Source organism: Carassius carassius, chromosome 43 (genome assembly GCF_963082965.1).
Source record: "Carassius carassius chromosome 43, fCarCar2.1, whole genome shotgun sequence".
NCBI classification, from domain to species: Eukaryota; Metazoa; Chordata; class Actinopteri; order Cypriniformes; family Cyprinidae; genus Carassius; species Carassius carassius.
In genome coordinates this window covers 9,737,965-9,765,007 of record NC_081797.1, presented here as the reverse complement: position 1 = coordinate 9,765,007, position 27,043 = coordinate 9,737,965, and the positions used below count along the sequence as shown (strand labels likewise).

At 38.6% G+C, this 27,043-nt stretch overlaps 1 protein-coding gene across 1 annotated transcript in view; it reads right to left on the bottom strand.

The window, feature by feature from the left end:
* Window positions 1-27,043, bottom strand: part of spon1b (spondin 1b) — an 80,250-nt gene that overhangs the window by 42,995 nt on the left and 10,212 nt on the right. Inside the window, exons 4-6 of the mRNA XM_059536984.1 lie at window positions 24,965-25,038; window positions 24,487-24,603; window positions 22,595-22,743 (exon numbers count right to left, since the gene is read on the bottom strand). Coding sequence (XP_059392967.1) covers window positions 22,595-22,743; window positions 24,487-24,603; window positions 24,965-25,038 — 340 coding nt within the window. The remainder of the gene's footprint in view (window positions 1-22,594; window positions 22,744-24,486; window positions 24,604-24,964; window positions 25,039-27,043) is intronic.

Genomic DNA, 27,043 nt, shown 5'->3' with positions numbered 1-27,043 from the left:
CCAAATAATTCAGCACTCGTGTGCCTCTGAGTCTAAGAGGAGCGAGCGCTGCATCCATGCACCTCGTAAACGTACGAGGAGCTACGGACAAGCGGAATGGCAGGACTGCAAACTGGTATGCCTGGCCCTCGAAGGCGAATCTCAAATATCGCCTGTGGTTTGACGCTATCTGTATTTGAAAATACGCGTCCTTCAGATCTATTGACATGAACCAGTCCCCTCTGCGAATCTGCGCGAGGAGCTTCCTGGTCGTGAGCATTTTGAAACTGCGTTTCATCAATGCCTGTTCAGCTGTCTTAGATCCAGTATGGGCCGGAGACCCCCGTCTCTCTTGGGCACCAGAAAGTATCTGCTGTACAGCCCCCCCTCGCTTTGAGACACAGGCTCTACAGCCCCTTTGCTCAACAGTTTTGATATTTCGGCCCGAAGTATGTGTACTACTTCTGTTTTGACCGTAGTTTCGACGCGCGCTGAAAAGCACGGTGGGCGTCGAGAAAACTGTAGCGTGTAGCCTCTCTTTATAATGCCTAGCACCCAATTCGAAACCCCTGGAAGCACTGACCATGCATTTGCATGAATGGCTAAGGGCTGGATGCGAAACGCGCTCTGTTGACTGGGCAACGGCGGCGCTCGAGTGTGCTGCGCATCTGAGGCGGGGAGCGCGCTGATCACAGCGGGCAGATCGCTCTTCCTCGACCCCGTTCCGGCGCTTAACCGACTGGAGGGAGGCTGAGCGGGTCCCGTGGGACTCGATATATCTGCGAGTAACCGTGGGCTGCATGTGTGCACTTTTACCACTTTAAACTCACTGCCTGCCTGTGCAGAATGTACGTGCACGGGCCTCGTTTTTACAGAAGCCCCGCGCCGTATGTGACATAGTGTATGTGGGCACTGGGAAGTGGGCACGTTTACTATGCAGCGCGCTCGACCGATCTGTGTCGATCATATGTGCGCTAGCCCTGTGTGCAGGGCTGTGCTTATATGTGGAGATGGGCACTGGGTAGTGGGCATCGTCACTGCATTTATAGCACCATCGGCCGTGGCCGGACGAGCATGCACGGGTTTCGTTTTTACAGAAACCACATGACGCGTGTGACATAGTAATTGTGGGCACTGAGGGGTGGGCACGTTTACTATGCAGTGTGCGCGACCGACTTGAGTCGACATTATGGGCGCAGGCCCTGTGTGCAGGGCTGTGCTTACATGTGGAGATGGGCACTGAGGAGTGGGCATCGTCACTACATTTATAGCACCATCGGCCGTGGCCGGACGAACGTGCACGGGTTTCGTTTTTACAGAAACCACATGACGTGTGTGACATAGTGATTGTGGGCACTGAGGAGTGGGCACGTCTACTATGTAGTGCGCGTGATCGACTTGAGTCGCTTTTATAGGCGCGAGCCCTGTGTGAAGGGCTGTGCTTATATGCGGAGATGGGCACTGAGCAGTGGGCATCGTCACTACATTTATAGCACCATCGGCCGTGGCCGGGACACCAGAAATTACACCTTTTTCGGGAAATATCTGGGTAGCCGTGATAACGGTTTTCGTGTGCAGGCAAGCGGGCAACCGTACAGGCTTGCGCATTGCAAACAACGCTGAAATAGTCACAATCTCTGGAAACTGAAACAGCGGCGCGCTTAGGTGAGAGCCCGGCCGCAGCAGAACTCGTACACCGGCGCTTCGATGAAGCAGCCATCGTGTGTAGTGCCGACGCAGCGTCATGCAGCATGCGTAGATGGCTTTCCCAGGATGGCTTCGGGGCTCCCGGCCTCACCGTAATCCTCTGCCACGGTCCCCGCGGCGCGGGGCGACGGCCAGTAGAGCGAGAACGGGGGTCTCGAGCTGCGTTGCTGAAGCTGTTGTGATAACGGCTTTTGTGTGCAGGCAAGCGGGCAACTGTGCAGGCTTGCGCATTGCAGAAAACGCTGAGACAGTCACAATTCCTGGAACTGAAACAGCGGCGCGCTTGGGTGAGAGCTCGGCCACAGCGGAACTCGTACACCTGCGCTTCGATGAAGCAGCCATCGTTAGTAGCGCCGACGCAGCGTCACACAGGAGGCTTTAGATGGCAACACCGCTTTTGCCGCCGTCCAGCAGAGGGCGGACAAAGGTGCGTCGCTATCGCCTGTTCCACCGGCGGAAGTGAGTGGTAGTTCCTGTTTTTAGCATCATCAGTGTGGAGAATGCTAGTGAGACAGACGAACGAGTTCGTGCTGAATATGGAGCGTTCCAAGCCTTCGCCACCTCTTCGTGAAGCTCAGGAAGAAATGAGGCGGGCTTTGAGAAGTACGCTCATCCGAAAGGGAAATACCATCCAGCCGGGAACGAGAGGGGGGGGGGCGCTGGAGCAAACCACTCGCGGCCGAGACTCATCGCGGCCAACACGATCATTCGCCCCGGCTCCTTCTCGATGTCAGCTCGTCTGCTGGGCTTCTGAGCAGAAGGCGCGAGATCCTCGGAGCTCGCCCAGCCCTCACTGCCCGAAGCTAGCAGAGAGCGCGTGTCCTCTTCCCCCGACGCGGCCCTGAGATCGACTTCCTCGGACGACGCGCCGGCAAACAGCGGGCGCTGCCCACCGGGAAGCGATGCAGGGGGGGCCGGTGAAGCAGGGCGAACCGGCGAGCTCGGTTGAGCTGAAGACGGTTCCGGAATCCGCTGGAAGCGATGCTTTTACGGCGCCTCAGCGCAGCGGAGAATGCAGGCTCAGAGAAAAAGGCCAGGCGAGTCCTCAGAGTCACCATGGCAACAGCTCGCAGTGGGGGCATCCGCCGTCAGCGAGCGAGCGCTGCATGATCTTCACCCAGGCAGGAGACACAGATGACGTACCGGTCTCCCTCGCTGAGTGGGGCTCTGACGAGCCGCAGGAAGGCATCTTAAAAAAGACGCGAGCTCTTTTACGAGTGTGTGTCGCAGGGCGAACACACACACACACATAAAGAACAGCTTGTATATAACAGGATTGAAAGGATATAGGCGCCGGATAGCGCAGCAGGAACGGCAATGGAAGGCGGCGATGCCAGCAGCTTCAGAATGGCTCGTCCTGCTGATGTGCTTTCTCAGACGGCGCTTGCTTCCTCCGTGATCCAGCGATGCGTGAGCTTCGCTGAAGAGATGAAAAATCAGGTGAGTCAGCCTTTTCGAGCTCCTTTTATAGGTTGGGCCACACCTGTTTCGGCGGGAAGTGGCAAGAAGGGCGCGAAGCGCCCTTATTGGTCTGATGTTGCATCAGCCCGCGCTCGATAGGCTGTGCAGTTGCCGCAGAACAAGCCAATGAGCGAACGAGCCGTCTCGCCTATGGCTGTGTACTGCTGCAAATGCGCTTTACAAAAATACAAAATTAAGGATAATTTTTTGCTTCAGTATTTCGTGAAAAGAGACTTTTCCCGTAGCGTCTTAGCTAAGACGCAGTACGAGAGAGCTCTCGTAAGAGAACCAAATGGCCAACCCTAAAACTGAGATCTGGATTTGGACTGAATCTACATGATTTTAACAACAATTTCCACTGAATTTGAGCATAGTTGAACCAACCAGTTTGTTCAAGGAAATATCAGTCTACAAGATGTTATTTTTCCATTAGTACTCTCAAGCTATCAAAAGGTTGTTAAATAAATGTAATTGAATTAGATCACTTAAAAAAAATCTAAATGAACACAAAAGCATTAAAATGAACGTAATTGTGCATTAACACAACCAGCTAAACTATAAAAAGCAAAGTAATTTATATAACAGAAGCAAAAACAAACAAAAAAAACACCAGCATTTAGCTACATTTTGCTTAAAAAAATTTCAAATGAATCAGTGAATCATTTATTTGATCAGTATTAATTTAAATGAACTGTTCAAACAAACCAATTCAGTTATTTGTCAAGCTACTTTTTCTAACAAGAAGCTGTGTACTGTAGCATGTTACTGGCAAAGTTATCTTTATGTATTTTATCACTCCACAGCAATATATAAATCCAAGATAAAGAGCAGGTATGCTAAACAGAGACAAGGCATCATAAAGACGTCAGTTGGGAGACTGTTTATGCCGCGCATGAAGGATAAGAGCGATAAGATATCACATCCTATATGTGCTGCAGTGACGACCAGTTAATCTGCTTTGACGTGAATAAGCCATAACAGTCTCCATCACACTTATAAGGGCAGACAGGATAACGTACATCTACCTCAGGCTAGATTAACCCGGATGGGAATACATTCTCTTGGATTCTGAGGATCTGAAGCTTACAAACAAGAACGTGGAAATTTACTACATGCACAAACCATTTTGTAGAAGAAACGACAGAAGTCACAGGTAAACAGTTTTCAGATTTCATATCCTGAAGCACACCGACTTTTATTTTCTATGAGTGATTTTGTATCTTGTTTTGTAATTAGTTTCTCTTGTATGAGAGCAGTCTGATACCTCCCACTTTAAAAACTCAGCCATGCTTTACATTCAATAAAATGATTAAACAAAAATGAAAAGAAAGGCTATACTGGGAGGAAAAAAAGCAGTGTTTAATCATTTTGTTTTTCAAATGCCATGCCACAGAGCCCCCGAGCGAAAAGTTCAGACATAATTGCTAATTCATATGGCCGGCGTGATATTGATTGCATACGTGTTGGACCAGAGGGCAATTCATTTGGAGTTTTGTCACATCTAACAAACAACAGGTGTGTGGTGTTGGGTTTTGGTGAAGTGTTGTCATTTGGGGGTTGAGGTAAAGGTTATTAAAATAAATGTTTAACACTGGGATGCATTTTTATGAATGGCCCTGAGGGTTGTGTGTTGCATAATCATTGTTTTAATCTCGTTAAGGAAGCAATCCCTCGACGTGTAATGAGCATGCAGATCAGATATCTAATCGTGTGGCTTATCGCTATCTGCTCAGAGGCAATTCTTCATTGTCAGGCCAGCGAATATCCCACAGATTAGCTGCAGGCAAGGTAGTATGATGTCCAAGTTGGCTATCAATATTCATATTCACATCTATATTTGTCCATGCTCATGTTGATTTGAGTATTAAACACTTAAATAGTATTATTTTAAGGTACATTTCGAACAGATAAAAATATGCAATTAAGTTACGATTAATCATGAGTCAACTCATGACGATCATGCAATTAATCGTGGTTAAAAATGTAATCGATTGCCCTAAAATAAATAAAATAACCTAAATACATTTAATTACATTTTATGTCAAGTCTTTTAAGTCTTTGGATAAACATATTTCCTTAAAATATAAAGAATTACCCCCCACACATGATTTTTCTCACATTTTCTGACAATGTCGATGTAAAAAAAATATTCTGAGATTGCAATCAACTAGAATAGACCTAGTACAGCAAGAAAGTTTGTTTGCAATTATGCATCATTAATGTAAATTCATTTGGGAAAAACAACAATCTTTCATTTTCACCTTTCATCTAGCACTGTGACAGAATCAGCGCTTTGTTTGTAATTGCATTACCTTCTCATTCATACATGGGATTCAGCCATTTAACCTTAGCTACTTTCTTTTCTCAAAGTCACTTTGACAAGAAACCGACTGCTAAGAATAAACCCATTCATGTCTGGCTAATGTGCTTCTATACTGCTCCATAGGCTTGAGCGAAAAAAATTTCACAAGAGACAATTATCATAAATTACTATGTAAATACCTTGATTAATCCTGGAGTAAATTAACCAAGAAAGTGACAACCCATTGTTGTTACTCCAGCAGAACTCTGCCAATTGGCCTTTTAGAGTTTCCTCACTGTCACCGTCATCTCCAAATGATTTGTCTCATCTGGATCATTGCTCAAGCACTTATTTCATGAATACGGATAATTTAAAACTTAATCTCTGACACTTAATCTGACACTTAATCTCTGAATATGCACATCAGTCATTTTCATTGGGTTTAAAGGGATAATTCACCCAAATACTAAAATTCTGTCATTTACTCAACCCTGAATCTTGGTACCAAACCATTTCAATTAAATATCATTTCCAAGTCAATCTTATTTTTGTGTTATACAGAAGAATTGAAGCCTTGCAATTTTAGAATGACACTAATGTGAGTAAATGATGACAAAAGTTTCATTTTTAGGTGAATTGTCCCTTTAATTATCAACAAAAAAAGTAATAAATATTCAACTGTTTCAAACTGACAATCCACTGGAAAAGTTAGAAATAACTAATCTGCTTGAATGACACACGGCATAATTAATGAAACCCCACACGCATAAATCAGTCAACGTCTGTTCACAAAGCAGCCTAATGAGTACAGAGCTGAGAGAGGGAGATCTAGGATCCATCAAACCCTGCAGCTCAGGAGAACATACCTGCCAACAGGCCCACCAGTGGATGGTGACAATATCTGTCTGATCCTGACCACAAAGACAACCCCAGGACTACACACAAGCAAACAAGTACACTCCACACAGACATGCCCTGAGCTGCTTCATTAGCACCTGTGCAAACCAGAGAAAAAAGATCCCCCTCCAAAAACTCACAATCCATATTTAGACGTATCAGTGGCGGAAATATACAGCACTCCCCTAGTGAAAAATAAATATACTCAAATATATTTGAAATACATTTATTGTGTGCTAAGTACACTAAAAATACATTTAGATATTTATGTCCTAAATAAAAATACCCTGCAATTGTACTTGTAGTATACTAAACTGGTATAATAATTTTGTACTTAATGCACTTTAATTGTGCGGAAGTAGTGCTGAAGTCAAACTGAAGATATAATGAAGTATATCAGATTGTGCTAAAGTCGAACTATATTGCAAGTATACTTCAGGTACACTTTAAATATCTTGCATTTAAAGACCGATATTATCTCATACAACTCTCATTCATAGTGACATCACAACTAATTTTTATGCTTCTTATGAAGAAATATGCCTTGTGCACAAGAGGTACTCCATATAATGTTTAATTATAATTTCTATATCAGCAAGTCTTGACCGATATGTCATTAAATATGTTATAGATTTGAAATTTACATTGTATAAACTAAATGTACTTTAAATATATAATTTTTTTACTAGGGTATTCACAAGCAGCCCCTTTCTAATCAGCATATTAGAGTGATTTCTAAAGGATCATGTGACAATGAAGACTTATGTAGTAATGATGCTTAAAATTCAGGAATAACATCCCAGATATAAAATATAGTTGATTATATATTAAACAGCTACTTTAAATTGTAATAATATTTTATTTTTCTTGCTGTATTTTGATCAAACAAATGCAGGATTGGTGAGCATAAGAGACTTCTTTGAAAACATTTAAAAATCTTTCCAACCCTAAACTTTTAAACTGAAACTGTTTACCAACATTTTAATATTTTTTCTACATTCTATTCATATTTAGTGATTCCATTAAGCAAAATCAGTTAATGAATCAGTTAATGAAGGACACATTCAAGGTAAAAGTAGTGTTCTTATTAAAAAGAAGTAGCTGGTTGTTATCTACTTCTCAAGACTATAGCTACACTATAAAGTGAGTTTTCCACCAAAGCGTCTGGCATGGCTCAAAAACTGAAGACAGCTCAACTGAAGTGCCATCACTACCTTAAAGACATTTGACACCTCCGGGAAAGTCTGTTTCTTTGACGTGTAGCTTTCATCCATCATGTTTTTCAAGACAGACTGACAAAAGAGCTGCGATGGACCTGCTGAACCAACAGATGTGGCTCAGCACAATCCTTGATTTAAAATGGAATCCTGCAATTGATCAAGACATCTCAGGAAACATTTCAGTTTAGGCAATGGGCTTAATTTGGATGAATCATTTCACATTTTTATTTAGACTGTCACACTTGATTTAGTGTTAATGCACCATTTCATTCTTGAAACTGAAGTGATACTGAATGCTTAAATGTCTCCTCCAGTTATTTAATTTCAGATTTGGACAAGAGTAATCCTTTTTTTCTGTGAGCTAATGTAACTTTTTAACTGGAAAGTGCCTAGTCCCTTCCCTTCCATTATTTTCAGTAAAGAATCCAGTGAAGCAAGTTTCAACACCATCCAAATGAAAGACCTTTACAATCTCCTCTGTCCAAATCTTCCCCTTTCACGGAGATGAAGTCTGTCCTCCACCACCTGTCACTCTCCCCTCATATGTCTTGAAGCTCTACAGTCAATCATCTCTCAGTCTGACAGGACCTCAGTGGGACTGTTATGGGCAAGGATGTGAGTTTCTGCTGGAAGGCAAAAAGTGCTGAAAGCCTGATCTGTAATGGTCAATACAGCATAAACTAACAAGAACAAAAGTTCCCTTTTTTATGCCATTAGTGGAAGCATGTTTTTTTGGGGGGGGACTAATAACAGAAAGTTCATAATGATTTAGTATCATGGTATAATTTCCAAGTACCAAGCAGAAATTGCAAATGAAACTGATGAAATATTTTGAAGTAGGAACGCACTAGTGATGCGCGGATGGCGGTTATATCTGTGGGCACTGCGAATAATACATGGGTCGGGTAATAAAAAATGCATTCAGAATATTTGCAGGTGGGTCGAGGGTGGATAAGATGAATCATTAATGATGCAAATATTAACAAAATTTTCTAAATATGAACGTGTTTTAAATAGGCTACAGAAATGGAATAAACTAGGCCTAAATTAACATTTAAGTTATTTAACAAAACATTATTTAGGCAAGAGCAGTGAGGGATTTTCTATGTCTTTTGTTGTTTGATTAACATTAATGACAGTTGGCACAGCTTTATTAGGGGTCGTTCACATATCGCATCTTTTGCATGCTCAAGTTCGTTATTTCAAATGTAGACATGTGGCAAGTGTGCGCAAATAGACAGCAACGTCGTCATGACGCAAATGTGGTACGGCACACTAATTTTTCCAGTCGTGTCCACACTGCAGTGAGATAAAAACTTTTAAACTTTTCAGAATGCTGCAAGTACACCGAGAACCAACCAATCACCTTCACCATTTCTGTAACAACATTGAAAGCTTAGCCAAGATGGAGGAACAGCTGATCATAGCTGTACAGGGATAGCCATTCTTAAATAAATTTAGTGTAAATTTAGTAGCAGAGCTACTGCGAGAGATTTTCAGTGCTGGAAACCCATTTATCCTTTGCGTCATGGAGAGCGCAGACCATGGTTGCTTAGCAACGGTACACGCAATGGGAGTGCAAGCTACCGAGCGCTTTGGAAAGAAGGAGAAAGTGGCGTGGCTAGTGTTTTGGAAGTGACTGTAAGCACACAGAAAAGCACCTCTGGAGAGCGTGAGTACCGAATGGCTTAAAAAAACGTGAAAATAATAATTTTTTTGTGACTATGCAACAATGACTGATAAGGCAATTGATAATTCTGTCAACTGTACCGAAACGTGAGCTAGAGTTTTGTATCGCAGCATGCAGCAGCTCTAGATGTGCCGATGTGAAGAGAAGGTCAAAGACAGAGGACGTGGTACAGCTCAATCACTCACATGACTGATTTGATCTGATGGTTTGTGTGATTATTTACTCATCTAGCCTACATGCTATATTGAACAAATGTTTTGCAGGAATTTCCCTCATTTTAAAGTCAAAAGCTGTGGGAATGATTAATGCGACATATGTGCAATCCCGCACCGAAATTCAGGACCTGATTTAGGGCTGAAACGATTCCTCGAGTTACTCGAGTAACTCGATTACAAAAAATGATCGAGGCAGAGCCTCTTTTAATTTATTTTAAATCTCACGTCAGGTTCTTTCGCAATGATTCTTTTAATGTGACACAACACGTTTACGTCACCCACAAAGCGGAAGGAGACACAAGCGCTGCGTCTGAAATCGCAAACTGCAAGGAGTCAGTAGTGTTTTGATTTGAGGGCGCGGGCAAACGTAAAGAGAACGTCGTGGGCGAGTGTCCATTGCAAGATAGAGCTGGCATACCACAAATAGGGCCCTATGATTTCCGAATGTACATAGCCTACCACAAAAAAAAAAAAATAAAAATCAAACATTATTTTTTTTAAGGTTTAATCACACAACATTTCTTCCATGTTTTATTTTTAATAGTAAATCCCCTTTGTTTACCAAAAAGTTAAGTTAATTTTCAATAATTAAAAGATAAATTAATGTTTTATGTGTTTAATGTTTAATGTGCATCTCAGAAAATACTTTATTTAAAACCCCAACTGAATGGCACTTAAATGCACTTAATTCATCTGTCAACTTTCTTGTCATTGTTTACAGTACAAGTACAGACAGAAAACAATGGGTAATAATAAAATTTTCATTTTTGATGTATGCATTGCATTCTAAATATTTAAAAAATAAAAATATATTTTTTCTAAAAAAGGAAACTTGGTTGTTCATTTTAAGAGACCTGTGACGGTCACGGACGGACCGCACGTTCAACATGGATGTTAATACGCACAAACACACCGAGACTGTTTGGTGATACAAGAGTTTATTGTAATTATTGACCGTCACAAGACCCAGGCGTCTTATTTTCTCTTGCATAATTAATATTGCACTTTAATTAAGCAAAAACACATTTTATCCGATTACTCAATTAATCGATATTTGGTAGAATACTCGATTACTAAAATATTCGATAGCTACAGCCATAACCTGATTAAGCATAATTATTTTATACAGAGATTTGTGAAATAGATTTCTCTTTTTTTAAACAAAACTTTCTGGGTTTATTTATCTTTCCAAAACTTTCCAGGCACGGAAATGATGCTGTACGAACCCTAAATGTGACAACTGGGGTTTATCTTAATTAAAATATTTTTTAAGACAAAAATAATAAAAATAAATAAGTGCGGGTGGATAATTAATTTGAAGGTGCAGATTCGGGTGATGTTTTAGCTCAAGATCTGTGCATCAGTACAATGCACAATATTAAAATGCTACACAATACAGATTATTATTGTCTTTTTATAATATGCACCAACAAATCATGCAAAGGAACATATTAAGTAAAAAAAAGTTTTTTATAAAAAATTTTTTATTATGACTCTAAAATTAAAAACAATAAAACACATAATATTAGATGAGTTTTACATAATAAATTCCTAATGGTAAAAAGTAACATGACCAAGAAGCTTAGTTTTCTCAAATCTGCTTAAAATGCAGGAATGACGTCAGTGTGTAACAGGTGTGTCGACCTGCCATCAATCACAAAGACAGTCCATTCAAACAAGCATCAGCTCCTCAGACACGCACGCTAGAATCGTAACAGGTTTCTTTTTTTAATCGTTCGCTGTCTTGGCTGGCCTTTTGAGTATGCAGGCTTCTCAGCTGTCAGTCAGGCAGTGTGTGTGAGCTTTGGCCTTGCCAGTTTGTTTTGTGCACTGTCTGACCTCCCTCTGAATGATATGTGTTCTTTCAGGCCTCCCAGAGCGCTAGCACAGAGCCGCGCAAACTAAATTACGGAAGATTACTGTCAGTCGGCCCTTTGCCGCCGAGGTCTCATTTACATAGGGAAAACAAGGCAGGAAAAAAGGGCCATTATTGAAAACGGATTTATGAGGGATCCCTCATGAATTAAAGAAAGTGCATCGCATAATGTGGCTTTATTGTGTTTTGTCCAAGTGCCGGGTTATGAAGACTGTACCGACTTAGAGGGAGTCGAGGGACCTGGACGTACCCTCTGAATCTCAATATGGGAACGCTAGCCATTCTTTTACATTCTTTGGATGCTGGAATGGAGAGTCTAGCTCTTGTTCCTCTGGGGAATGAACATTGTGAAACACCATGTGTGTCCACTGAATCCTGAAATATTGCCAGCCTGTCTTTTATGTACATCTATACGCCACTGCTATGGCTCTCAGCATGCTAATTTCTGCAGGAACAATAGGGTTATACTTTGGTCATTTGCTGCAGCTCTCATTTTTCCCTTTATATTGATTGCAATATAAATATTTGGTGTGCATAAAACATTTAAAATATGAAAGCAATAATATGCATGGCTTTTTAGAGTTGGATTCTTATTTAGTTTATAACATTTAATAAAAATGTCATTAAATTGAATTTAATTAATAAGTAATACATTTAAATGTAACAATTATAACAACAAATGTTATTAAATGTAATTTAATGTTAAATCAAATAATTTCAACAAATATTGTGCAGTAAAAATGGGGGAAATGTGCATGAGCAAAATTATAATATACCTTAAACTGCCACCTCAATATTTGACATGAATCGCTTCTCACTCATTTTGAGCCGAAAGACAAAGTCCAAAATCCTGATACTACAAGACAACCTATACTACTACTGCAACCATTTTAATAACGAATGCCACAGTGCATGCTGGGAACAGGACAAATAGGACTATTTGCAAAGGACTCAAAAATATGCATTAATCAAGCTCACATGCTATACTTTTTGTTTTGACATTAAAAAAGTATGTAGTAACAGAAAATGCATTTCCTGTGTCCCAGAAAGTTGAAAGCTTTAGAATAGTAAACAAACAAACAAACAAACACATTTTTTTAATATTATTTGCTTAGAATATTTGTCTTTTTTTTTGTGTGGTAAGAGCGTGAGCCCAATTTATAAATATCTATTTTCAATTCAGGTAGTCAAAGAGAGGCTGTAGGCTTTGAAGGGTTGTATGGTAGCTAAGATTCCCTTTAAAGTCTCTTGCTTCAGAGGTGGAAAAAAATAAAAGCACATCCTGTAACATGTCAGATGTGAGTGCTTAGTGTTTCCTTTTTTCGCTTGACAGACTTGGGAGACTTGGGGCCGAATGGTTCGCAGCAATTTCCTCTGAAATGCAGAAGTGGGGTTCAGACGAAAGTGAAGGAGGACGTGGTAGGCGGTCCTTCTTCATCTCATTCAAAGAGGTCTGGCTGGCTTCTGATTGAGTGCCCACAAATATAGACATACTCTCTATTAATCTACAGTACCTATGTATGTATCTATCTAGATAGATAAAAATATAGTATTTTTTATAATATTTTAACAGTTGTTAACTGTTTTCACTGTAAACCCCTCTCGAAAAAGAGGGTCTAGAAACCCTCATGCACTATTTTGTACCTTTGTCTTTAGTTCACTTGCCATTTCTATCGCTTCTTATTATAGTTGAAGGTTGGACTTAATTATCACCTGGTAATAAGGAACTGGAATCAGTGTCTCTGGGCCCTATTTTAACGATCTGAAACGCAAGTGTCAAAGCGCAAAGCGCAAGTAACTTTGTGGGCGGCTCTTGCGCCAAGCGCAAATCTAAAATGGGTTGGTCTGAAGTAGCTTCATTATTCATAGGTGTGGTTTGGGCGTTACGTGAAATAAACCAATCAGAGCATCATCTCACATTCCCTTTAAGAGCAGGCGCGCTTGTTCTAAAGCGGATTCCTATTATAACGGCGGATTTGCCAGACGCGCGCCAGGAGCGGTTCACAGCCAAGAAGAGCAACGCTCTCGTCAGGGACGTTGGCGATGGAGAAACCCACCCAAAATAACTTCGGTTAAAAAGGCGTATTATAATTTAGGTAAATGTGTAAGCTAGATGTATGCTTTTATAATAAATTGTCTATCTATCTATCTATCTATCTATCTATCTATCTATCTATCTATCTATCTATCTATCTATCTATCGTAATAATGTATGATTTGCAAAAATGATAACTGCTGCTTCTGTGTAGATGAGAGAATCGTGCGCGTTGTGCACACGCTAGGCCTACATTGATTATGGCCAAGCATGCGCCCTTAAAATAGCATATGAATAACATGCGCAACGCGCCACTGACTTTAAACTATTTTTCCTGGTTAGTGGCGCAATTGTTTTCTAAACCTGCAAAATAGCATGAATGAACGTTTGCGCCGGAACACGCCTCCTTTTCTGCGCTGAACCGCCCAGGGAGCGCAAGTTCATTCCCTAGTTTAGCGACGTGCTTCTGTGGAGGGAAAAGCGCGCTTTGCCCGGGTGCAAAATAGGAATGACACATGCGTCGGTGTACAAAGTCAATTGCGCTGGGTGCAAGATAGGGCCCTCTATCTATATCACACAATCATCTTTCTTTCTCTGTCTTGTTCATTCTTTAATTTACACAGGAAATTAGTAAAGTCAAATTTCATCTATATGTAGCCACCAGGAGCGGTTCAAGGGATAATCTTTTCCTGAGTCGCAGCAAGGTATCACATCACTGTCAAAGGAAGCACAGCTCCATATCCATGTAATACACCCAATCAGCACCGCTCCATTGACCTCTACATCTAGAGTGTGTCACTGTTAATTACATATCCACAGACCTCTCTATAATCACAAAATGCTCCAGAGGTCTCTAAATGGACAATATAAAATAATACAATTGATTTTTCTACATTCTGACAAAACATAGCGTCTCCTCAAACAAAGTTTCATATAGTACAGTATGCACTGGTTCATTCAATTAAAAATGTTTTAATGAGTTATACTGTATGTAGCGCTATGGTGTGATTCGTTATTGTAAGCCAGCTTATTTGTATGTAAATTAAGCAGTTTTTTGTGATTATTTAAAATAAGTTCCTACATGTAAAGGGGAAAAAAATCATAAAAATATTTAAATGATTAAACACTACATGAATCATTAAAATATATAAATGTATTTTATTAAAAACCAAAGTAGAAATAATAATTGCAAGCATCCAAGCAACGAATTTTAGAGGAGATAAAGGGATAGTTCACCTCAAATTAAATTCTGTCATTAATTAATTCTGTCATCACCCTCATGACTTTCCAAACCCACAAGACCTTTGTTCATATTTGGACCACAAATTAAGATATCTTTGATTAAATACGAGAGCTTTCTGACCTTGCATAGACAACAACGCAAATGACATATTCAAGGCCCAGAATGGTAGTAAGGACCTCGAACAAAAATAACGACTTTTTTCAACAATTAATTCTCTTCCGTGTCCATCTTTGCCATCATTTACAAGAGTACCATGTATGTTTGTGGTGCTGCTGACACAGGAGCAGACATTCTGATGTAGAACCTGGATTCACAAGCAGAAGACACTGCTGTCTATGCAGGGTCTCGGATTTCATAAAAAAATCTTAATTTGCGTTTCGAAGATGAATGAAAGTCTCACAGGTTTGGAACGGCATGAGGCTGAGTAATCAATGGCAGAATTTCCATTTTTGGGGGAACTATACCTTTAAGTTGAGTGAATGATTAAATGACTTCCACATAAAAACAGACACTTGATTCATTCTTGAATGAATTGGCTGAATGACTGAATCAACGACTTACTCATAAAGACACTTACTGGAGTAAGAATGCAACATAATGAAACGTATAAACATGCAAATTGTACTTTCGCTGTAGTTGTACTACTTGAACTACAAGCAGCTTAAACTTGTAGCTTGGAAAACAGTAGCTCAGCAGCTCCCCCCACATTGGTAGGTGTTTTCAGGGAGGTTGCTGTTGGGGATGTGCATTGGAGGTTCTCAGGATTAGAAGAGACGCTTTGGAAACACCTGGGGGTGCTTGGGAGTTGCGGCTGCCAACCCTAAGCTGTGACATGGAGCTTTGTATGGAGATCTTAGGCTTTGAGTCCCTCCTATCTCAGCAAAGTCCACCCCAGATGTTTCACATTCCGTCATGATCCCAAGGATTACTGGAACACATGACCTGAGCACCTTTGGACCACGGTGCTTATGCAGGTTGCCACACACACCAAAGTGGAAATGACAGTTGTGTGCACATCAATACAGGGTTCATTTTGTGCTTGCACAGGCAAAGTCCCAACTTAAACCCTCAGAACACTAGGGTTATAACACAAGGGGTGTGTATTAGTCGCCTACTTTATGAAAACAAAGCTTTGACGTCAAACAAGCCTAAAGTCTGGAGGACGTTTTGGAGGAATTCCAAATGAAAGAATGTTTGGACCCATAGCTTTTTATACTGTGAAAACTGGGTCCCTTGAGCTGTGACTTATTCATGTGTTTTGAGAGATTCCCATTAGATACTACAAACCCCAATTCTTCTTCCTGGGTTAGATGCAAAAATAAACATGACAGTTGGAAACAAACTGTAGTCCTACTTCTCCAGTTTATTCTTCTCATGCTCTAAACACACATTAAAGCACTTTACGTTGTTTATAGAAAGCCTTGAAACAATACGCTGGACCGGTTTTTTTTTCTTTTCTTTTTTTACATCAGTAATGCCTGTTGGAAACACTGCCAGAAGAAGCATTAGCTTTGTTTTTCATATGCCGATCTCTCAGTGCAGCATCCAAAGCAGAGCTGACAGGCAACCTGAAACCTGCCAGTCGGATGAAACAAGACAATTGTTCTCGGCTAAAGCACTAAAACATCTTTCTAAACAGTATGACCGTCTGCAGGGCCAGGTCGTGGGACCAGCGAGCAGAAGTTTTGGGATGGTGTGAAAAAATCCGATGGATACCATCCAAAGCCCCACAAGCTCAGCCTGCGGGAATTAGGCTTTAGGAATGTTGTCATCGCAGCTCGAGTCGCAGACAGGCACAAAATTCTTTATTTTCCCTTTGGTGCTTTTTATTCTAAAGCGGTCTTTCGTTGGATCTGGCAAGACATATCCAAGAGAGGAACGAGAAGTTAAATCACACAGATAGGCAAGAATGAGTCTGTCTACTCAAAATATAGTTTCCATGGGGACTGACTTCATCTTTAATTGCTAGTTTGAACAGCGCAATGGTAGAAATTTGTTGTTTTGTTGATGACCTGCACTGCTAATGAGGAACTCTGAGGGTTTCTGTGCTGGAAACTTATCTCAGGCTAACACAATGTGCATACTTTCAAATTCTAAATGGCTGTCATTAACACCTTCAAAAGAATGCAAATCAGCTGCAATTCATTTTGAGTAATTTAGTAAGAAAAAAATATAGTATCTTTATTAGGAATTAGCATCAAATGATTGAATTAAGTTGAGGCTGAAGGGTGTAAATTTTTTCAGTGTTAAAATGCTCTCTCCTATGTCATCTTAATATGCACAGACAACTATATATAAAAAAAAAAAACAGTGGTGCTTCAGTTGTCTGATGATATATACTGATGGTGAAATATATGCTATTGAACATAAAACATAATCAGACATAATGTTAGAAAAAAACTTTATTTCATAGCCGTTTTCAACATTGATAATAATAAGAAATGCCTTTGAGCAGCAAATCGGTATATTAGAATGATTGAAAATTCAGCTTTGGTATTAAAGGAATACATTTAATTAAGTATAAATTATGAAATATTAAAATAGAAAAAAAATATTTTAAATTCCAATAATATTTCACAAGATGAGAGTTTTTACTTTGTTACTGATAGTGACAAAAAATACTAAAATGTATTTGAAATACATTTATTTCATGCTAATTATACTACAAACACATTTACATATTTACTTACTTAAAAAAAATACCCTGCAATTGCACTTTTAGTATACTACTATAGTTTTACTACTAAAGTCTGTTAAACTAAAGCAACACATTTTGTACTTAATGCACTTTAATTGTGCGGAAGTAGTGCTGAAATCCAACTAAATGTATATACTGAAGTATATCTGATTGTGGTGTAACTATTGCAAGTATACTTTAGGTACACTTTAAATATCTTGCATTTAAAGACCAATATTATTTAAAAGACAATACAACTCTCATTAATAGTGACAATACAACTCATTTTAGGCTTAATATTAAGGAATGTGCATTGTGCACAAGTAGTACCCTAAATAAAGTTTAATTATAATTTTTATATCAGTAAGTCTCGAGAAACATTTCAGTAAATATGTTCATAGATTTGAATTATGAAAATATATGACTTTTTTTTTTACATATTACAAATAAAAATCTGTCCAACCCTGAACTTTTGATTGGTACTGAACATATATTAATATACATTAGTTATATCACATTTGCTGACACTAATGGTACAGAAATGACACATTTTTAGCTTTAAATAACATTACATTTCTCATTGACAGTTTCACAACTACAATACAGTATTTTGACAGCAGCGTTATATCACTGGGAAATAGACCAAAAACCAGTTATGACAGTAGACACTTCAAAGCTTCAGCTGACAATTAACACAAGGAAAGAAGCACTTCATGTTTAGTGGGTCAACAAAAACTAAACATCAAATTCATATCAATGCTGCAAAGTTTAATTAGCAGAACAGACTCTAATTAACAGAGACTGCTAAGAGGCACAAGCAAACACCCACCTAAAGATTCTTTGCAGCGTATTTAGCATGTAAATAGAGAGCTTCCATACTGTTTGCACAAATGACTATTTCACAGTTATGTACATCGTAGTGCTTGTAAAGCATTAAGCATCCTGTCCTCTTCGGGGAAAGCTTCATTCCAACGCACAATTCATTCACTTTCCCATTTGCCTCACACTGTGCTTTTGATAGATCTTGGGATAAATATATCATCTCCGAGATGAGATGATAATAAGATTCATAATGACATAACAGCTAAGTCGGGACAACAAATGCTAAGAAACTGCCTCAGAACCTCCTGTTTCCCAACGTCTGAGATCTTCCAAAAGCTTGAAAACAGTCTGACCTTCCTCGAGTCAGTTTTATGACACCTCTGTAATCACCACGTCCACCTCATTAACTAAGTGAAGCATGTTATAATGCTATTCCAAATTTTTTATTCCAAATTGAACGTGTCTGTGGAAATGTGGAGCGTAAGCTCAAGGTCAAAATTCACCGGGGGACTCTGGGAGAAACTAAAATTACATATTTTAATCATCATAAAAAAGACAGGAGAAAAGATGATTTGAATCCAGCCGCCCGCCAATAAAAAAAAAGACTAGAAAAAGATTGCATCTCTGTCCAGCACCAGGAAAGAAAATTACAGACCTTTTGACTTTGTAGTGCTACCTGAGTTCAGTTGTAAAGGTACAGCCATTGAGCAAGCAGTCGTAAACAAGATAATAGTATAATTTATCACTAGAGCTATATTTCTGGCTTAATGCAAAGCTGTTTTGTTTTAGCCTATTATAAGCGTTAGCTCATTATAGGCTTATTTTCCCCTTCATTTTAAGGTCAGGCTTTGAAATTCCAACGAAAAACTGAGGGAAAGTGTGCTGGTCTATACTTAAAAAAAATGCTTGTGAGCTTCTCTGCAATTTGTTGAATATGCATTACTGACTCCTGTCTTATTGTCGCAATTTGGCATTCAGAAGAGACTGCAGCAGTGTGATCTACGACTGAAATATTTATCCACATGGCTCTTTTCTGCTGAGAATGTTCTGCAATTGCTTTCCTGAAAGCAATGTGCCTAATGGTGAAATGATTCCTGCCAAAAATGACAGTAAATGACTGTAATGGTTTTTAGAGAATGCTTTGATGACTGATTTTACAGTAGCACTACAATATTTCTTGCAGCTGCTTCTTCTAGGCGAATAGCAGTGAAAATTGTACGCTAAAAGAAGTCTGAAACACCATTTTATGCTAAAAGCTTTAAAATGATCAGAATTATATTGCAATACAAATGTAAACATGTTCAAGGAATAGTGCACCCAAAAATGAAAATCTATAAAGCTCTTTTCCTTTCTGTGAAAGTGAATGGTAACCAGGGGCTATCAAGTACCACAAATATCATAAAAGTATCATGCAAATTATTACATTGCAAGGCAACTTTTATGAAACATTTATGGGGATTTTTGTCATTTTTACAGCTTTACGGCCTCTTGTCACCATTTATTTTCATTTTATTGAAAATAACAGCATGAATATTGTGCTAAACATATACATTTCTCACTGAAAAAAAAGGTTTAAATTAACATGAGGGTGAGTGAAGTATGACAGAATTAATTTAACTGAATTAACTATCTCTTTAAAGTCAAACAGCATAGTGCACATCAAATCGTTTGAGATTATTGAATGAACCCTAGAAAAACTGAAAAACTAAGTAAAAAAACTGCCATAAAGGGAATCAGTTCAAAGGGCCCCTGTAGACAGATTCACCTTTACTGGGGTTACAAAACGACCGCATCACCTCAAAAGATGAATGATCATGTCAGGTAAAATCAACCAACAGAATCAGAACAGAGATCAAGCATGTGGATAAAGCCCTGAAAGCACAAAAGAGCTGTAAAATAAATGGACAAGATAAAAGAAAACAAAATCAATTTTGGAATGACATACAGTTGACAGCTTCAAAAAAGGAATAATAAAGAGCTGCTCTATTGGCCGGTGGCTTTGTTTACTGCACTTTTTTTTATTGTGTCTATGTGTCTTTGTAATTTTAATATAGATTTTTTTTCATTGTTTAACTTAATTAAACTACTTGTGAAATTTCTGCTTTGTTGGAAGAACTGTGTAGACAGGGATTTTTAATGTACTTGTTTGCAATGCCAAACGAAACAAATGTTGACAGCACGAAAGTGCCTGTAGCACAAATCAATAAATAATTGTGGGCAAATTGGTCAGCTCTGCCCCAAGACAATAAGCAAAAATCAAAGCCCTTCTAGGAATACTATATGTGAAAAATGAAAACTGATGAGACATCTTATGATCTAGTACTCATAGGTGAATTATCTTTCACATTTTGATACTGCATTGATGCAGAAGTATGCTTTATTTAGTAAAACATCATACTGTATACACACATTTTATACACTTGACATAAATTTTATTTAAATACTAATATATTCATACTATATTTTTTTATCAATAATTTAATGTTATATATAGGGATGGGTGATACATTGGTAGAAATTTGTCAACTGGCTTTCATCTCTCTCACGGTTACACACTCACATGATTTTGCTGTGCTATATGATCACGAAAATTAGTTTGCACGTCTTTATGCATTGGGACTGTTTGTGAGCGCTGTCAGAGAGGCGTGCGCACGTGAAGATTTTATTGAACAGAGCATGGTAATATTGAACAGAGTTATTTTTGCTGCTTTATAGGCCTTGAACGGTCAAATACACAAACTTGCATGTGTTAAAATGCCCGTCTTTGCAAGTATTCCCATAAACACAGTCATTTTGGTCTTTAGTGAAAGCAAACAGTATATTGGATCCAGGCAGCTCTTAAAGTGACAGCAGTTTAACATTCCTGCTGTCTGTTATTCATATTAATCAATCATCAAAAGAGAGAAAACCTCACACTGCTCTTGACTAATTCAGTTGTATAACTTTGATTAAATATTATAATAATACTTTTTATTATTATCCAAAATATATTTCTTATATATTTCATTTACACAGTATAGAATATGGAGTGTTTTTATACATTCGACAACCACATATGCACACATATATAATATAGTATATATAAATAAAAATATTTTATGTGTATAAGGCTACATGTGTAGTATATTATATTTAACCTATATAGCTAGGATTACACACCCAACACTTAATTAGAAATTAATTTGCCTAAAAACTAAATGTCTGTCCTATTTGGATGTGGGTGAAGCCGTAAAGATACTATGATCATCAATCTGAGATGTATCAAGATGTGCACTGCAAATCCACCTACAGTGCACTGTGCAAAAGACAAATGGGAGCATGTAGGGTATGAACCTTTCCCAGGTAACCTTTAAAATCCTCATGGAGGCAGCCTGTGTTAATGCTGAATTATACTGCACACACCTTCCTACTAAGCTGCTCAATGACCTTCCGTCTCAGACTGCATGCGATTGTTAACGTGTCTTTCAAGAGACGGAAATTAACATTAAATTACAGCAATGTGAAGATTAGCTGATACTGACTAATGTGTTCAATTAAGATGCTAGGCAGGACCCTCCGTTAACTGATCAACCTTTGACATGTTATTTCCGATGCCATGAGTGCGTGGGGAACTTCAGAAACATAAAATGAGTGCCTTGCAACTTTTGATGGAGTGAAAGCAATAAGTAAGCTAAATGAATTTTATTTGATTTTGTGGGTGCTGACAAAACTTTAAATAAATTATTATAGATAGATAAACTTCAGTGAGGGTATTGCTTCAAGCAAGGGGGATTTTAATTCATCCCAGTGACACAAATCTTTTGATTCCATTCACCAATATGATTCATTCTTTCTGTAAATTATATCATTAGGCTGAGACAAATGCCTTTTCATCTATTGTGAGCCAATGAATCAGTCATTGAATCACTGAGTCATTCACAACTAAAACGAGTCTTGTTACGCCTTATTAAACTTTATGTCTTCAAGTCAGCTAAAAGATGAAGAAATGGCTTCTAAGCACAATAAGCTCTTGCTCAACCAAAGAAAATAAAGCAGATTGATTTGTTTTCCTCCATTTTGTCAACTAGAGCCGACATTTATCAAGCAACCAAAGCAGCCATGCACTTCCAAGGAAGATTTTCAGTGTCAGTGGAAGAGAAAGAGAAAGATTCATTGACTTAAAAAAAGATTTGTTAAAAAATACACACTCGTTTACTTAAAACGATTCATTCAGATTTGTCCCTTTTGGCTAGTTTTAAAATAATCCTAAACAAACGGCGAATTGAAAAAGCATCAGAAAAGTAATGAGCCTAATCCTGGCCAACGAAAAAACATTTAAATTCAATCTCTGTCGGATAAACAGCTGCTAATCCCACTAAAAGCACATCTTGGCTTGAAAGTCGAGCAATTACTTCAACATTAGCTTTCAAGCTGAACTTCATCTGTCTGATCCTGATATCTCATCTTGTCGCACTTAGCCAGAAGGCCTACCTTTTGTCGAATCTCCTCCTCCATTTTGACGGGTGATCCATACTCAGCCACCTGCTTGACTCCTTCACTGGCGAAACCTCCATACTCCCATAACACATAGCTCCTGGAGTGAGATGCGCCAATGAGAGCCGACCAATGATTAGCACGTCCTTTGGGACAGAAACAACAGCGTTGAACAAAGAACAGATCTTTGGAGCTGCAGCTTCATATAAAAGCTAAATCCTGCCAGTTAATTGCACTTCTGAAGTAACTTGTTCTCTAGCGTGTATCTACATACATCTGAGCTTCTACTCTTGACTCTCTTTAAAGAGCCTACCGCATACATCAACGTCTGTTTCCACAGACCCATTAACTAGCAGCAGTGCGCTATGTGACAACATCCACCTGGCTTCTCTTATCTTACAAAGTATCACGGCCCAGGCTGGAGTCTTGCCTGCTTTCCAGACAGTAAATAACAGATTGGATCATTGCTGCCACACACATAGGTAATGAACCAGCTCTCCTGGTGACTGCTATATTAGCAAACCAGCCCTGAGAGCTTAAGCAGCAAGAGAAAGATATTGCTGCCCACCTCTGCCCGAGTTACCACACTTTCTGCAAGACACTTTTTTCACATTTTCAGGTTTGGATTGTAAAATCAGTGTGGCATTAAGAATATCAATAATGTGTTTTCAGTGCTCTTTAAAACTCAATTGTTGTACCTGACTGTTAAAACTACATTTTTGCAACTCGCCTCAACTATGTATATATATATATATTAAAAACAAGAATTTGTAAACTTTGCCACCTTACACTTACAAAGATGCTGGATGATTTCAAACATGTTTATCAAACTGAAAAAGAACATGGAAAATGCATGGAATATAGCAAATGTCTTACATTTCATTTCATTTCATTTCATATACTTACATTTCACACTTACATTTCTGTGTTAAAATAAAATAAAATAATAAAAAGCAGATGTTGTCTGGTGTTCTTCTGAACAAAATCTGATATTTTACTTTATTGTACTTTATTGTTAATTACTAATATTAGTAACTATATATTCAAAATAATTACAAACAGAAGTTACTATATATTCAATCATTTTCTGTCAAATTATTAAAATTAAACCTCATTGAATGTCAACTTTGTAAATCATCATAAATGTATCATACAGTTGTAAAAGGGTTTTATAGGCAGGATACTGCACAACACTAGGAAAATGTACCTCACAATGCGATAAAAATTATTGTGACGAGTGGGGCAGGGCTGAGAGCCGTGGGATCAGGAGCGAGGCCGGTGGAGTGATTGGAGATGAACGACACCTGCTCGACCCACCGGTCTCGAGTCCCATGGAGGAGATGGAAAGATATAAAACTGGAGCGACGACAGTGACGGACGAGAGAGGACCAGGCCTGGGTTTATTTGTGTTTGGTTTTTAATTTGTGCGCGTCAGTCGTCCGTGTTTTGTTTTTATTTTGTAATTAAAGTTTCTGTTTGATTGTCCGCCGGTTCCCGTCTCCTTCTTCCCGATGTTTCATTTGTTACAATTATATTAGAATAATATAATATTTTTCATAATATTTAATCATGTTTATCTGTGTTGATTTATTAATTTTACCATTAATTCATATTTTACTTTTTATTTTAATTTATTTACATTTGTTACTGCGCTATATGTGCTTTTGTCATTTTTATCAGTTTTTTTTTTATCTTTGTTTAGATTTAATTTATATTAATTTTAGATTTAGCTGTAGTAATTTTTAGGCTCAAGTTCTTTATCTAATATTTATACTTTATTTAATCTTTTTTCAATAAATGAAAATTATTTGAAATTGTTTTAGTTTTAATTAACAATAACAATACTGATGTGATTACTGTGCTCTTTTGTCACAAGGCTTTGTTCTTACTTGGGTAGTCTTTGGGATGCACTTTCTCAGACCAGTTTCCATAGAAAGTGACTCTATATTTGGCAGTTCCACAAGCACAGCACTCTTGAATAGGTTTTTCAGTCGTCGCAACTGGATCTGCAATGCACAACGATCAGAAGATTATAGTTATTTATCTTCAATTGCATTGCGTCCATTATTTCCATCAAATGCTGAGAATCTACATTTCTCCTTTTCATCACATAATAATGAATACGTGCATTTAATCTCCTCCTTCCACACACACTCTAGCCTATACAAACATTATACATACACAAATTGATGTGGCATGCATAAACGCAACAATTTACAAGGCATGTATTTTATTAAGCAACATCCAAAGCAGATGACAGGAAAAGAGGTCTGTTCACTGAGCATGCCAGGAAAACAAAAAACAGATTCTGTAGATGTAAAAATTTTATCAGAGGGATGTACATGAGAAACCCAGCTTAAGAATTACCTTTCTCACAGAGTCTTTTGGTAAGTGAGCCCTCATCTTGGAAGAAAATGATTTTTCGCTGCACAACACTGGCCCTGTAATGAAGACATTACAATGTTCATCCAGTTTATTTATCCTTATTTATCCAGCCTTTTATCTGTCTTTGAGATATAGTTCTGAGAAAGTGCACTTTTACATTTACTCTACCACCATTATCGCATTCAAAATTGTATTGTAGTGGGGACAGATGATGCATCTTTTTAACAAAGGCTTCTGTGCATAATGCCGCGTTTGCATAATGCTACTATCTGAGAGCATATTTCAATGACTCCAGTCAGCATCCTGAATGCTTTAAACAGTTCAGCTTTTCAAATGAAGCCGTATAGAGACATCAACTGATGCCAATATGTTTAGCAAGCGTTGGAGAAAAAAAAAATGTATTCAAGAGCACCATCTATGTTTAGGCGGTGGTGGAGGTTTGAATCTCTTTTAAACTTGTTGCTGATGGAGTACCCCAGAGACCTAGCCACACTCAGCTTAGATCGACCCATGTGGAATATCAATGGTAAGTCCTGCAACTGTCCCACTAGAGCTCCATTGCTGTCAGTTAAAGATGTGGCATGGGGTAGGTCTGACCATAGTCTCGTGTAGCCAGATCTTCAGACTGACGGCTGAAGGTCTGGAATTCATGGCAGCTTTCTTTGGCCAAGGCCCGCCCATGAGGCCATTTGACTGTCATGTCAAACAACCAATCACAGTTCGTTTCGTTCATCGGCACGTTACAGGGAGTGGAAATGTCACCACAATAACAGACCGGTGTGTAAAGCTGTCGAATGGATTTTAAGGATTCTGTGCCGCGGACTTTAAATGTTTTACATAGTTTTGAGAATCCAGCATTTAGTTGATCCTGATGAGCGCTCGTCATCACAGTTTTGAACATGACGGCTTTCTTCTTTCATGAGGGGGTTTGGCGGCATGACATCTTTGTTTCCAGGTGGAATAGTAAAGAACGCAACACACGTCTCCCGAAAATCCTGTAGAATTGAAACCCATCCGATGAGGACTTCGACACTCCTGAAGTGTTTCAACTTTTGTGTCCCATATGCATCAGACATTCAGCCAACGGTCCGTGGGTCCGTCCGTCTGAGGCTAAGACTACTCTGACCATAACGCTATGCCCTTTTGAGAATAATCCCACATGTTTTATGTGGGTGGCTTACAAGAGAATCTGGTGCTGGCCTTATCAAAATGTGAAGGTGTCTACAATATGACATATTTTTGGTTCATCTGTGCTTTGCAAATTGCATTTTGAGAAATTGAGTAGCACCCTATTTGACACAGAAAAAAACCTTGAATGCTGTTCATTTTAACAGCCCTTTCACTGCAAACACAATGCAAAAGAAACAAAAATGAATTGCCACCCAAAGCTAAAATAAAGTAAATAAAGTGGGATCAAATAATAAGTATTAATGTATTATTGAATTACTGCAGAGTAGCGCACAGACATTTGACAGAACATGTTTGATTGCAGTTTCTCTTCAAGGAGCTTTCAAAACAAACACTTGAAAACAGAGTGAACCGCTGCCAAACACATTTTTAGCAGCAAAAATAAAGTAAAACTAGTGGAGTCAATTCTACAGGTGTATTTGTACTAATTCATTATTATAAATGATTGAATTATTGCAGGTTTGAATAAAATTCCCTTACATTTAGTAGATGCTTTTATCCAAAGCGACTTACAAATGAGGACAATAGAAGCAATCAACATCAATAAAAGAGCAACAATATGTAAGTGTTAACCTAATACAGTATATGTAGCAACGCAAGTAGATAGAATAGAAAAAAACAACGGGGAATACTAATGCTAGAGGCTCTTTTGTCTTTTTAAATATAACAAGTCGTTAGAACAGAAAACAGAGATTTTTAGATAAGTATATAAATAGATAAGTAGATAAATAGAATTAGAATGGAGAGTGCTAGAATTAGAGGGTCAAATGAAGATGTTTATCCCTATATATTAACATTTGTATGCAATTGTTTCACAAGAATAAAATTGTTGAACCTGACTCTTGTGCAGAATTTTTAGAAGGAACTATAAAT